Below are 15,789 nucleotides of genomic sequence, written 5' to 3'. Positions count from 1 at the left end.
TCTAGTGTAGACTGGTACCTGGTTCTACTTGCGCTGTAAAACCTTTGCGGAGGAAAGAGATACGATCAGATTTTCCGGCATTCGAGAGAACAAAACCATATCGCAAACAAATGATAAAAAAACATTTCTTTTTTTCTTTTTTTTCTTCTCACACCGAATAGAACTTGCGACTTTAAAATGCATTTCTTGAGATGTACAGCTAATCTTGGGTTTGTCAGTATCATGCCAATGTCGCCCGTTGGGCTTTCCTCCCACATTAAGCTGACGTGCCTGATATATAATTAAAAACCGTTCAAACCGGCGTCAAACCCAACTCACTCACTCATATTGACGCCAAATGGGAAATGGTGAACAATTTAAAACTGTGAATATGAAGGTTTTTTATGATCAATCTCCCCGTGCTCGTGGGTTTCAGGAAAGTGGTAAACGTCGGGGACCTGTATCACTTCAGGTTTTTCTCCCACAATAAGCTGACACGCCGTGATGTAACTGGAATATTGTTAATAGCATCGTTAAACCCAACACACTCACTCACTCAGAACAATCCCCATATAGATCGTGCTGTCATAAAGAATCTGGTGGTGTGGTTACATAGTTGGCACTTCAATGCAGAAGTTCGGGTTTGATACCATGATGGAATATTGCTGAACTAATATTTGCCTAAAGAACAATATCAATCTTTTTAAGACTTTCAATAAAACGAGTTTCATCACATCATAAGAATCGTTCAAAGATGACAATATACAACGAATGGGTCGGTTTATAATCAACTTTGTATATATACCCATCCTCGACGATCTAGGGAATTATATATTCATTGTTATGACCCATTTGCCACCATTGCTTCGTTCCGGAAGTGACGCCACCACCCCCATCTGTCCTATTCCTAACTGAGAATTTTCTTGTTCATGCGAGTAATTTGATTGGATGACAATATTCTCTGCGTTATGTCATTCGAGTCGGGCTCCAAACGAAGCTGTGGTAACGAATGGATCCAGGGCATTTATAATTAAAGAGTGGAGGCATAATACCCTGGATAAATGAGGATGATAACAGAATGAAGATATAATACCCTGTAGGATGAACAATCTATATTAAAAATATCGCTTTCATACATTAAATAGGAAAAGTATGACGCGTTCCGAAGTGGATTATATTAAAATGTGTTTGTTCCTGATTTTTGTTCAATAGATATGGATGTTGTTGTGAATGAGGTCTGTCTGATAAGGTTTAGGAAGTGTTCATTTGGTACGACAGAGCGTGCATTCTGTCCAGATTGCCGCGTGACACACATCGGAAACTTCCATCTGAAGAGGATGTACACAACGACCCTCCACTTACGTTCAAACCACTCCTTCACCAAGTTGCAAAGTTTATTATAATCGCCATTTCACAAACAGCCAAACTACAAGGGACTGTGGTGTTATGGTAATTTATGTGGTACACAGTCGTAAACAATGTTTATCGCAAACTTAACGGTATAATTTACAAAACAAACGTTGTAAGCTGACATTCACGCACAACAGCCATAACGGAGGAGGTGAACAGAACGGCGGGCCACGTGATGTGACGTCACAGGGCGAAGGTGTACACACACACTTGTTCACGATAGTTGAAGCATTGTGATGATATTGGCTATTTCATGGAGCGTTGGGATTATTGAAAATCGGTGATACTTTTGTGGAATAATGGATGTCTTAAGCGAAGACCAAGCATTACAGGCTGTTCTTGGTAAGTTATATTACTCTCAAGTAACTTTGATAAACTTTTTGCAAGCATCGCATGCCCTTACGTGGGCCACACCGTTGAAAACTTTGTAGTCCTTCGTCATGGCCAAGCACAAGAACCCGACATCGTCTTAACCTTGTTTTCGTGCGGAAATCATATGTCATAATAATTGTCACTGCCCCGTGAGCTTGTAAACATGGTAATGAATCACTGACATTGTCAGTTTCATGTGTGATCACTTTTTAAACGTGTGTAAGCATGTGATATGGAAAAGATGCTTCGTATTTCGGCGGGTTACGCCTCTCAAATCGTTGTTCTGTCAAATAACAGCGAAATATACACATGTGTATGACAGTCACTCAAAGTGATCCACACGATGGGAGATGTATGGTGGTGTGGAATACAATTTGACATCGTGACACCTAGCTGTTTGACTGTCACCGACTTATTACTGTTAGGTGGGTATCCCCCAATCAGTCAATCACGCACCTGTTAAAGATGAATTACCTGCTAACTAATCACTACCGCTAATTGCTTTGAGGAGTTGAAATGAAATAATGTTGAGGGTGTATTTGTTTGTGTTTACTTTAAGCACGATTTTTTTTCTGAAAAAGATATTTCATCAGCCATTAGTCTGGTTTCTGTTTAAATAATTCCTTTTTAAAATCCAAGGAGATACTATGATATTAGGATCCTTTTTCAATAAATCATTGTCATCTGATTGTCATATATTTAAAAAAACATTAAAACTATATTTCAATGTTTACCATGTTAAAAGATTTTAATCCTTAGTGCTATCAAGTACACACAAAATGATTATATTAATATTTTGGCATGATCATAAGATATTTTGTTGCATTTTTTTCTTGAGTGTTTTTAACATTTCTAGATGTGTAATAACAATATTAAGCAATAACATGCATCAGTGGCTCAATCGGAGAGTTAACCATAACAATTTCCTTGAAATAACAGAGCTTGCCTTAATTGTTCATGAAAAAATCAGGTCAGGAACCAAACACTTGGTTTAATTATTTTTTACCCAGTTATTTAACAATCCCTTCAGTATTTGTTGATTCTTACTTTCTGAATTGAGATATTAGGCATGTGGTACAGGATGTGGTACCAAATACCTGATTGGCTTGATTGTTTTGGTGCTTTTGTTTCCTTTTAAATTTCTTTTCTTAAATTATGAGTTCAAGTTCTTAACCATTGTTAACATATGATTCAGCAGATTTTGTATGCAATGAAAATATTATTATCCACGTACAACAGATTGCCAGACAGATCTGTATTTCACAGCAAGGACAGAGTGATACTCTGATAATTAATACTGAACAATGTAGACAATATATATCTGAACAGCAGCAACTTGCTCAAAATAACTAAAAAGGAAATTAAAAACAAATACTATAATAAATCGAAATGCGTTTCCAATAACTATTCATAGCCTATTGTTTTGTTCTATCACAAATACTGCACAGGTTGTATATTGTATAAGCAGAAAACTATATCGTGTGTGTTTAAATTCTGATGAAAATCCAATTAATTAGAGCCTTGATATTTACAACATGAATATCCTACAGAACACAAAACTGGAAATCAGCATGTTAGGCCATACAACATAAATATCCTACAGAACACAAAACTGGAAATCAGCATGTTAGGCCTTACAACATAAATATCCCAAATTACACAATGAACTTGAAACCACATGTTATTCCTCATTCGGATATATTTGTCAACCTCATTTCAAGCGCATAAAAAACATCAAAGTTGCGGAAAATCTCCAATGTAAATATTTCTGTAGGTGTTTACAAGATGAAAATGGAAGGCCATTGTCCACTGCGATCTCATAACTCACACTTGAGACTGACCAATAGGTTGGTTAGTTTCTATTGTCCAGGCTGTGGTCTCTAGATGGTATAGGAGATAGTGGTTGTAGTTTAGGTAATTGAGTGGAGATACGATCTTAATCCATTAGGTACTTGCATAACCCAAGGACCTCCTGGATGTCACTGACCCTTAGCAGGCTTTGTAAGGAGGTTCAGGAATTTGTCTGTAAGACCAATTTGTTTTCTTGTTTCTGGATTTTCTTGCTTAAGGCAATTTCTTACCTGTAACCATCTTGAAATAAATGTTAAACAAAATTATTTTTTTTAAATAACGCTGATTTGAGTTTTTGACATGAAGGTTAAAACAAAAATGCAAAAGAAATATAAAAAAAAACTGGTAATATTAATAAACAAGATAAAAAACTTCTCTGAGTTTCATCTTTGTTTGAGTGTATGAGTGAGTGTTTATCATCCCATTCATCTCTCTCACAGTGACTTTAACATATGTTAGTCTCACCACGACAAATAGGTTGATAGCATGAGCAACCATGATGCAGCCTGGTACAATAACCATCGATCGATCCTTATGTCAGTGAGTTTATAGGACAAGCACTGAATGAATGAATTGTTTATTATTGTGTCACAATATTACTTAAGGTCAGGATCTAGGGCTGCGATGAGTCCAAATTTACTACCTGGGTACCCAAACCCCTATTACCCAGCCAAAGTAACTGTTTTACACCAGCCTTCGTCAACTTCATTATTCACATTCAGATCATAAATATATGCCATAAAGCATATGAAAATACAGCTGTGTAGAGGCGGGTGTAACAATAAATGATTTTTTGTATTGTTTTATTGTTACATTTATCCTACAATATCTCCCCTGAACATCCATGGGTCAAAGTCGTCTTGTGGGTACCCAGTTCCTATTAAGGATCCACCCGACCCATTGTCCCTTTTCAAAGAGGCACTTTTGTGCATGAAACAAATATAAAACACATGATGATTCAAAATATTGGTACATATATATATGTTACAGTCATTTTGTAAAATCAGTCAATGTGTAAAATATCTGAAATTTACACTTAGGAAATTTACAAAATGACAAAATATATCATTTTACAGTTATTTTTCCGTCAGATTGACTAAAAGCTACTTAGAAATTCTAAAGGCCTTAAAAATGTTAAAGTGGACTAATTATGCTAATATTTGAAGCCAAAACATACAACAAATTAACATTGACTTTCTTTTTCTTTTAATCCTATCATTTTAAGTCACTGGGTGATGACATAGAGCATAAAAATGTTTGGAATTTGTTATCATAATATAAAAATGGAAAAATAATTGTAAAATATTTTGGCATTTTGTAAATTGCCAAATTGAAAATTTTCAGCCATTTTACTCATTGACTGGAACATAGTCTGGTTTGCATACTCATACACCCAAAGAGAAATACAACACCCACACACCCACACACCCTCACACCCACAGAGAGTAAGACACACACAGCATACAGTGCACTTACATATACAGGTACTGAGAATGGGGGCTAAGATATAATACTCAAACAAGCCTCAGTTATCTTTCTTAAGTCATGCAACATTCTGGGCCACAAAGTGATAGTTAAAATAAAGTAAGATTATTTCTCATATAACTTAGATCTCATAAAAATATTGTCAGGTGAGCGGAATGAAATGGTATTCCAATATTGAAACACTTTAAACTTTCTTGATCATGTTTATTAACAAAATTAATGAACTGACTTCTCAAAACATTTTATGATCCATGTTTTTTAACCGAGTCCTTACAAAAATCACCTAGGCAGAGTTTCCAAAGTGCCTTCAAAAACAGAACCAAGGCAAAGGTGTAGCAGGTGGTTTGGTAGCCCAGTGGTTAAAGTGTTCGCTCATCATGCCGAAGACCCGGGTTCGATTTCCCACATGGGTACAATGTGTGCGAAGTCCATTTCTGGTGTCCCCCCACCCAGCCATGATGTTGCTGGAATACTGTTAAAAGTGTTGTAAAACAATATTCACTCACACACTGATATAGCCATAATTGATTTGATTAATTTAAAGCACCTTATTTAAAACTTACTGTAAATTTGAAAGTGAACATGTGTATAGCTTTAAGTCACACAGCAAGGGTGTGAAGCCATGTTTTGCTAACTTCAGCAATAGGGCACATGAAAAATGGGCTTCAGATATCTACTGTATGAGGAATTAAACCGTGATTTTTGATGTAACAACTTTAACAACTAGTCTACCCAGCCAGTCTTCAGGTCTTGATGTACTTTGGGTGAAAGCTATAAGACTTTGTCCATAACACAGAAAGTTACAAAGAAAATGCACAACCATGTTGCAAGTTTTGATCTCACTGATAGCCTAGTGATTTATTTGCACAACAAAAGACATGCAGTGACAGAAGAACATATCTAGAAATGTTCCTTACATCGTTGGGCGGTTGGGTAGCCTTGTGGTTTAAGCGTTTGCTCGTCACGCCGAAGACCCAGGTTCGATTCCTGACATGGGTACAATGTGTGAAGCTCATTTCTGGGGTCCCCCGCCGTGATATTGCTGGAATATTGATAAAAGTGGCGTAAAACGGTACTCAGTCACTCCTTACATCGTTTTGGGTGCGGACACTGAACAGAGGCTGCGTCACAGTGCATCAGATGTCAACAGCAAATCTCAGGTGCGCACATCCATACTTTGGGTATCCTTTAGAATTGGGTATAGTTTGGTATGTCTTTTAAGAGATTGTGTTTGTTTGTTTGTCTGTTGTTTAATACCGCTCTCAGCAATATTCCAGCTATATGAAGGCGGTCTTTAAAAAATCAAGTCTGGACCAGACAATCCAGTCACTGATGTCATGAGCATTAATCACCCAAAATTGGGATATGATGACATGCATCAACTAAGTCAGTGAGTCTGACCACCGGATCCCGCTAGTCACCTCTTACGACAAGCATAGTCGCCTTCTACGGCAAGCATGGGTTGCTGAAGACCTATTCCACCCCGGATCTTCACGGGTCTTCAACACAGTGTGACCTCCAAACAGTTATATGGGCCAGTCAGCTGTCTGAAAAAAGTGACAGTAAATCTTTTGTCATGTGTCATGTATGTTTCAGTACTGCTTGATATTTTCTAGATGTCTCTTTTAAAAAAATACCTGCATATCTTAGGCAACACCTTTGTTTTTCGCTTCACGGATTCGACTGACTGGAGCCAAAAGCACAATCAACGATTATAAAAAGCAGTTTAATATATTTTTTAAAGCATGACTGTTTCATCACAGGTATTGTCTGGCCTAGTTTCAGTAACACTTGAGTTGGATTAAGAAGCCATTTATACAGCATGTACCTGCTACGAAACAGAACAGTCTTGAATGAGGAAGAAGGTCCTTGACATTGTTCGCTTGAGATTTTGAGCTTGAGAATACCAAGACTTAAAGGACGTCAAATAAAATATCTGACCTGAACAGAAATGAAAGTACTGTACAAGAGGATGCTCTGATAAGTATCTGTATTTCCTCCATGTTTGACATCATGTTTAAAAATAGATGGTTTTATTGCGTGTTGAGACAAAGTGTCCATTTTCCATGAAGCCAACATATGCTCATAATTACAACAGGCTTCATCATAATGTTGGATGTAGTTGTTATTTCATAAATATGTACATGTAAATATGTTGATGTTTTTAAAAGGTAGTCGGGTAGCCAACTGGTTAAGTTTTTGCTTGTCATGCTGGATGGGAGTCCAGGTTCAATTCCCACACTGGTACAATGTTTAGCCCTTTCAAGAAACTTTCAATGAGTTTCACCCATGATCCTGTGGCAAGCAAAAGGGAAAACATGTTTGTCAGTGGGAATTTCTGTAAGGTTTTATTTTGTCAAAGGGGTGGTCGGGTAGCCAAGTGGTTAAAGCGTTCGCTCGTCACGCCGAAGACCTGGGTTCGAATCCCGACATGGGTACAATGTGTGAAGCCCATTTCTGGTGTCCCCCACCGTGATATTGCTGGAATATTGCTAAAAGCAGCGTAAAACCAAACTCACTCACTCACTGTTTTGTCAAAGGTATTGTAACATTGAATGCAATTATGTCAAAGTTACATATGCAGAGCTATAACATTTTCAAAGTTTATGATAGCCTCAAATAGGATATCTTTAATTCCAATTTGGGACTTTTTACCAACATTTCGTGTAGGTTTTGAGGCGAACACCTGTCTTTGAGATCACCCGGATAAATGCCTTCCCTTTTTTTGGTAGAATATCACTACACGATGTGTAAAACCATATTCACTCATTCCTGACATTTTTAGAAGTATGTAGTGAGATTATTAATATACGTGAAATAATGTCAATAAATGGACTGTGAGTTTGTGAACATTGGTTTCATGGTTGGTGTGAAAATTATTCTCTTATGAAGGGGGACTAGCCCCTGGGCCAATGACAGTCTTGTTAAGTTTTGTCATGTTATTCAAATATCATTTGATTGTGAGATAGCCTCGATTAACCATGGCATTATGTCGCCATTCTGTTATAATAAATAACCTGGTCGCACTTGCCCAAAGCGATCTTAGCACTAAGGCTATCGTAAGCCTATGTTAAAGTAGGGGAGTTATGATCATCTTGGCGCTAAGATTTCTTTGTGCAAGTGGGCTCTGGACCCATTCTCCACCATGCCATTGTTTTAAATGCCACTTAAAATATGCAACATGAAATTTGAAGCCTAATCCTATTGCACGTTAACTTCCCAAACAAAGCTATGATAGCCTATAATGCTCTGCATTATCGAGGAGTTTTTTCCAGTGACAACCATTACAATCAGATTGTCTCTTTTGTCAAATACAAATAGTAATGTTAAACAATGTATTCCACTCATCCCTTGTTTCTGCATTTAAAACTCAAACAATATAAAGCTCTTTTTAACCTCCCCAAATAAAAATCCAGAATTTAACAACTATATTTTATTCGTTTTGGCTTACCTGAGCTTTTAGACTGCAAGCTTATTTTTCTTCTACCTGTGCTGTGCCCTCTACCAATGCATTGACATTCTCACACAGACAGTTTATAAAATCCACATAAAATATTCTTTGAGTTGTAAAAATAGATTTAAAAAGGGGGTGATCCTTTATGCCATCAACTGGTATAAACAGTCATAAAAGCTATCATGCAGTGGTAAACATGTTTATTTGCCCCCATCGTAAATGCAAACAATAAGCATTCACAGTGATTGTACAGATTTCTATAGCAATGAAGCCAAATATCCCCAAGTTAAGCCAGTCGTATTGAATCAAAGCATAGCCAGTTTGGAGAAATACAGAGCCCCTGATCTTGACAGACAGATCATTGTGGGTAAGCATCGTAACTCTCCTTACAGGAAGGGAAAGAAGTAGGAGGATTCAAAGTTCGCGTGATGTGTGTACACAATTGTGTTGACTGGTCAGCTGACTTTCGTTGAAGTGTTATTTACTGTGTGGACATACGACTTAATTGCTGGCGATCGCAGCACAGACCGTCTGTGATGCCTCCATTATACTCCAAAGTGTTAAATAATGAGGCTGTTCCAATAAAATGGATCACACATACTACTCAAACGAAGTTACGGACCATCTGATTCTTTCCAATTACTACTTTCATACCATGACAGATTAACTATAGTAATATCATTCAGTCAGGTGGTCCCTAACTTCTGTTGAGTAGTATGTAAAGAAGTATTCTTGAATAATTTATTTTATCTGTAACATTGGAGACTGTTATCTGTTGTTTTGTTACAAGCTATTTTAACTTGTTTTATGTTATTTGATTTCAACATTCCCATAAACACATTGTGTACCCTGAAGCTTTGTTAAACAAAGCTATGTAAATATGGTAAATCAAGACTTTGTTTATTTTACAGGTGTACTATTACATACCTTTGGGCTGGTGGTAAGACTGTTTTGTAATTTCAAAAATACTTTTTAAGGTAAATCAATTAAAACAGAGAAATGTTGGTTTCAGTAATTCTTTGAAAGATTAGGGAAAGGGCAGTTAAACTACCATAATGATCTTCTATGCGTATCAGAATAAGCGTGCAACTACATGGAATAGGTCATCTTCCCGAGGCAAAAGTGTCCAGTAGCTTTTTTATCAAAGTCTTGTTTCCACCCTTGCCACATCAAGCTTACTTTCCTGTGCCAAATATGATTGGACTATCGCACATATCTATAGTCCAATCAGAGAATGTTTAACAAAATCAACATCCACAACTGGTGCACCTTCTAGGTTGCTGAGTTTGTTGATGGCTGAGATTGCCACGTCTCCATGTAGACGGCGTATAACTTCTTTGAGTGGCATTTAGAAGTTGGAGTGATGAAGTAAGACGAGTTCTATGGATGAACAACTTCTTTATTACAATTAGTGCGACGTTTCGGTGTAGATCCTAACACCTAACTTGCTTGATAAAGGTGTTAGGATCTACACCGAAACGTCGCACTAAGTGTAATGAAGAAGTTGTTCATCCATAGAACTCGTCTTACTTCATCACTCCAACTTCTAAATGCCACTCAAAGAAGTGGTACACCTTCGTTTGAAAGTGATTTACGGCTGGAATATGCCTTTTTCATCTTTTAAACCCATCAACGTTTTTTTGTCAGGGATTTTTTGTCATGTATTCATGACAGGCCGTTGTGGTGTGGCTAGAATATTCCTGTCTGCCGATTGTGGCATTTATTTAAAAAGAAGGTTAATAGACTTCAATGTACCAGATGGATCGAAGGAAGTAGTTGTGGGACGATACACTGATGCATCGGTGGATCGCGATTGTTATCTGCTTAATACAAGTATTATTCACAATCGCAGATTAAGTAAACAGTGTCGATTCTTACCTCAAATGTATTCTTTAATACATTTTACACCAAACACTAATTACCAGTGATAATGAGTAGTGAAAACATAAATATTTTCATCCATTCTGCCATACTTGACACTGCCAACTGTAAATCATTAGTGTGCCAGGTGTTTGACCATCCTGTCTATGAAAGAATTGGCTTATGCACCAAAGATAAGAGCACATGCATGTATCATGATACGTAGTGTATCGTGAGCATGGTATCGTGATATGTATCGGATCTCCCAGTTGGTGTATTGTCCCAGCCCTAGAAGGAGTGAGTGAGTGAGTGAGTTGGGGCTAACGCCGCTTTTAACAGTATTCCAGTCATATCACAGCGTGTCAGCTTAATGTGGGAGGAAAGCCCGAAGTGATGCAGGTCTCAGACGTTTACCACTTCAGTGAAACCCACCAGCACGGGTATGGTGCTGACAAACCTAGAAACATAATCGGGGCGAACAGGGATTCGAACCCACAATCATAGGTTTCTGCCGTGCCCAAGGGACGCAACTCTGCACAGCGAATTGCGGCCCCTTAGACGACTGGGCCACCTGTGCCCCCCCCCCCCCCCCTTGAAGAAAAGCAGATCAATTTGTTTTTTAAACATTCTGATACTTTGCCTAAAAGTCAAGCAAGAGCTGAATTGTGGCGATTACTTCTGAGTTCTTTCAAGCGTTTATGATGTTCCACTGTGAGAAAGTCTAATGCTGTACTGCATGTAGGTTCTTAGGAAGTCAATATGTTGCAATAATTAATCGACAATCTCCTGGAATAGATGTATCAGATCCTGCTTGGTGTATCATGTCCGTCATGTTTCGCCAATTCATTTCCCATGATTTTAAGTTTACAGTAATTCAGAACTGATTTTACAATGTGATAAAAGCAATGTGTACTTTGACTCCAGATTGTCCTGGAGCATCGTTGTCCCTTTTGTGTTCTTGTGTCTTTGATTACAAGATGAAGTTCAATCTGACCATATCAATATTTGAGGGTCTTACATTTTTCAAGCCAACAAATATCAGTCCAAATCAAAATCATTGTATCTTTAATATCTGAAACTTAATAGCATCACTGATGAAGTTCAACAAGAAGAATTAAAAACCTTTCTTGTGTGTTGATGTTGTTTCCTAAGTTTTTGTGTGCAATATGTTAATATTATCTAGACAGTGACGATACGATTGTGTTTTTCTTTCTGAAAATACCTTTCTGAAGATTTCAACTCTCTCCCAGTTTCGTTTTTGGGACACACGTAGGGGTATGTCAGAAAATATAATGATATATATAATTTTTTATTGTGTTCTTATTGCTTTCTAAAACAAATAAGAAACATTTAATAAAAGTAAAGGAAACTTTCTTGAAGGGCTGTTGTGGACTGTGTAATACCAGCATGAGCAAGTCAAGGCAGTCCATATGTGGACAATGTCATCACCACCATATCATTGGCTAGGGGGTGCTAACACGCTTCACTAGCATTTTGTCAGGCTCCACAGCTATTTTGGATTGGTGTGTCCCTCGGAATGTTTGTCTTCCTACTGGTCGCTATAATCTGCAGGCAGAAAGTACAAATTGGTTGTTGAATGACTAACTTGTGTTCTTTACAAATAAGATCTGTTTTGAGTTTATGGAATTTAAATAAATCCAGGTTTGATGATTGCAAAATATGGCATCCTAGATGTTTAAACATTGGAAATGGATGCAGGTTTTAGTAATAGAATTTTAAATATTTTATTTATATTGATAGCGATAGTAAATGAGTTTGTTTAACATTTTTGTATTTTTCTGGTCAGGGGAATTAAGAAACACTGCTTTCCATTTTTATTTTTTCAATTTTTAATTTTTTTTTTTTTTTTGGGGGGGGGGTAGTCAGCAGATTTATAACTAGTTTAGGAAAAAACTGGCCTGGTATACTGGTGTCCTGTAACTTATTGAGCATGGACCAAATGAAGACTGTAAGCAGAAGCAATGACCCAAGGTGTAACACAAACAAACAAGTCACAGAGCTTGACCACTCCGTCTTCATGAAGTCAACTCAAACAAGCATGAGACCCTGGGGGCCTGTTTTGCCCTGGCAGTTTGTGGCAGTGGGGTAGGCTAGAGGTTAAGGGAGGCTCGTCATACCAAAGACCCAAATGGGTACAATGTGTGAAGCACATTCTTGGTGTGTCCTGTCATGACATTGCCAGAACACTGCAAGTGATGGAAAAGCTAACTCACCCACACTCTTTATATATTAGGGGTGAAAAGATACATTGGTAAACCAGTGCGTCATGAGTTTTCATACGACAATATGGTACCTGATACATTTTTTGTTGTATCGATACAAGACGACGTCACGTGCTGAAATAAGTTACTTACTACTCGTTTAATAACTCTTTTTATACTTGTTTAAATATTGCAAAATTATTGTAATTACTGTTTAGAGTTCACAACTATAAGACACTATGAACATGTGCCTCAAGGTAACTTTTCCGTTTCAACCTCCTCTTAAATATTTATGGTCAAGAAATTTTCACCCAATTTGATGTAAATATGCATATCACGATACATATCGTATCGTGACTTTCCTGTATTGTTGAACCCCTATTATATATAAGCCAGATCTGACCGAATGTGTGTTACCGTGATAAATTTACAAGCTTTACAAGTTATTGCTGTAATATTGCTTCCTACTACTTAAAACACATTCACTCATTCACACATTTCTTACTCCTATTAATTACCCTTGAATAACAAAAATTGTAGAGCAACTGTGTATACCTGTTCTCAGGGAACTAATGTTTGAATCTGGCGGTTACTGACCATGTCTCCCGGACATATTTATTCTGGTTCGTTACAGTCTCACTGTTGCACTTCTACTCGCCTCTTGCCTTGATTGACAGGTCCTATGGACATTGTTTTGATCCTTCTCTCTGTTGATTGGCTACTGACTTTGTAGGCGTGTCAAGTTATGTGCATAAATTAAACAATCACCGGATTCATGTCTCGCCAAAGTATGTATTCCTACACCTGGAATGTTAATCAATGTCGTCATTTTTGTCTGCTTTGATATATACACCTGTTTTTGGTTAAACTATTGTAGATAAAACATGTTTTGGTTGCCGAATTTAAATATAAGCATTGACTGTGTATTTTTTTCATACAGTTTGCACATCGTTTTTTCGATTCATACCTCAATGAACCGAAAAAAATACACAGTCAATCCTTAAATAAATAAATTATACCAGTATACTTGTGCGGCTCATGTCTCAACTTGTTCAACATCAAGCACTGACAGAGTACTGCTGATGGCTGCTGACTCTACTTCCTTCCTGACAGGAAGTGACAGAATGACATGCTCAGTTGGTCTTCATCATGTTGACACTTCGCTAGCCTGTTGTAGTTGATTGATGTGAGAAACAAAGACAGTCATAAGGCATTTTCTTATCTATTATTTTGCCAACCTCTAAAAATCATGAATGAGAAAAAAAACAACTGCAGTTTAGAGCTCGGTTTTTATTTTTTCAGAGCCTGCTATTGTTACTCCGAGCAATGTTTGGCTTTATTGCCCTGTAAATGCTTCCAATCATTAACCCCTCATAAATTACAAAAAAATCAGGTGTGCAAATGGAAGGAAATTCCAGACAGCCCAACAGAAATGTTACCAGCCACGGGCAGACATGCAGGTAGTTATTTTGGACACTGTTATCGTAAGCCAATGTTAAAGTATGGGAGTTACAATCACCTTAGCGCTAAGATAGCTTGTGGAATGGTGCCCTGTTAACGGCAAACTCGTTAGGTATCATTAGTTACTAAGTTTGTTATGCTACGAAGTTGGATAAAAACTCAACCTGTGAACCCTTCAAAATTAGCCATTGATGAGTGAAAAATTTTGATTACAGGTCAGACTCTTTAGTTATCTATGTGGATAAAACAAGAAAGAAAACTGGTTAGAAAGTGTTGGGGATTGTGATGTATGGCAGGTGTGAACATCCTGGTAGTAGAGTGCCAATGGGACGGTTAAAATTGTAATGGCCTATTTAGAATACATTCACCTTGCCTGAAGGCACACAAAGAAATTATATTTCATTTTTTAGATATACCTTGTGATGATGTTATTTGAAGCCAGTGATTAGTGTACTTTCATACAAGTAAACTGGCAAAACACATCAGAAATGAACATATTTTTTGAAGTGTCACAAATTTAACTCACTCATTGAAGAGTAGAAACTTATGGTTAGTCTAAATACCATCTGGGTGGTCTTGTGGATAGAGCATCTGCTCTGAGTGGATGGTTGTTGGTTCGATCCCATCTGTGTCATAGCAGAAGATGTTGAAAGGTGGTATTTGTTGTTACCCTGCCTGCCTCTTGGCATTAAGGGAATAAGCAAGGAATGGTCGGCTCGGGAGTCAGTATACTGTCTCTGAGTGGGGTATCCATGTTATGGGTGTGGCTAGCACTGTGACAAAAGGCATTTGCATGGTTTAGTATAAGGAGTCTCACACAAACACATACACACACACACACACACAAACATACACATACACACACACACATGCATGCACATTGCTATATAAGTGCAATAATCATAATCGCATCGTTAAGGCCCATTTCACCTCACCTGTTAGCTTGATTTGATATAGTTTCATTATTCCGTGCAAAGTTTCTGCTTTTCTGATGCTTTGGCTTCAGATTACGAACCCATACCCCTATATTCAATGACATGGTCCAAAGTGCTATTGACCCTTCATCTCACGACCCCTAAAATATCGCCAAGAAAGTGAAATGTGTTTGTCAAACGTTAACCAAATCTTGTGAGCATCACAGCTGTGTTCAATTGATCGGCTTGTGAGGTATGACATTCGTTAATTGTGCGCCAGAGATTAGGGTAAAGGGACAGAGATTTAATATTGATATCTGCGCCCATTAAGTGATTGTTGGCGACTCAAAGTGATTTTAGTTGACAATCATTGATCGGTGATGTTTCATGTTCAGTTAATGGCAACACTTTTTTGCCAGTAAGTCAGATTTAGCATGAGAAATGGAAGATTCCAGACACCTATATTCCTTTGTTTAGTGACTGCTGACATTCGGGGAATGATTTAATTGAAAGATAATCAAAACCAATAAACCTGGAAAGGTGTGTATTGATTGGTGTGTGAAGAGAAGGGGCAACTAGTTATAAGAGAAAACTGATGAGAAAGTGACCATTACTGGTTTAAGTGCTTGAATGGGTGTGTGTTATATGATATTAATGTGTGTAAATTTAAGAACCTTTTCTGACTACTGAATGAATTCTCAATAAATCCTATGAGGAACTGCTTCTTAATACTATGGATGAAATCATGGTTGTAATTTGGTTAAAGTATTAAAGTGGTTTC

The 15,789-nt window shown here is 37.5% G+C and overlaps 1 protein-coding gene across 4 annotated transcripts in view; it reads left to right on the top strand.

The window, feature by feature from the left end:
- Positions 1-1,332: 1,332 nt before the first annotated feature.
- The window catches only part of LOC139462507 (myelin regulatory factor-like), a 90,455-nt gene continuing 75,998 nt past the window's right edge, over positions 1,333-15,789 (top strand). For 3 of the 4 annotated variants that reach the window (XM_071244276.1, XM_071244274.1, XM_071244273.1), the window contains exon 1: positions 1,333-1,731. In XM_071244276.1, the coding sequence (XP_071100377.1) occupies positions 1,689-1,731 (43 nt within the window). In that variant the 5' untranslated portion in view covers positions 1,333-1,688. The remainder of the gene's footprint in view (positions 1,732-15,789) is intronic. The other variant, XM_071244275.1, reaches the window with a different exon arrangement.

This window comes from Haliotis cracherodii, unplaced genomic scaffold (genome assembly GCF_022045235.1).
Source record: "Haliotis cracherodii isolate W230 unplaced genomic scaffold, xgHalCrac1.p SCAF_15, whole genome shotgun sequence".
Classification (NCBI taxonomy): Eukaryota; Metazoa; Mollusca; class Gastropoda; order Lepetellida; family Haliotidae; genus Haliotis; species Haliotis cracherodii.
This window is presented reverse-complemented; position numbering and strand designations above follow the sequence as displayed.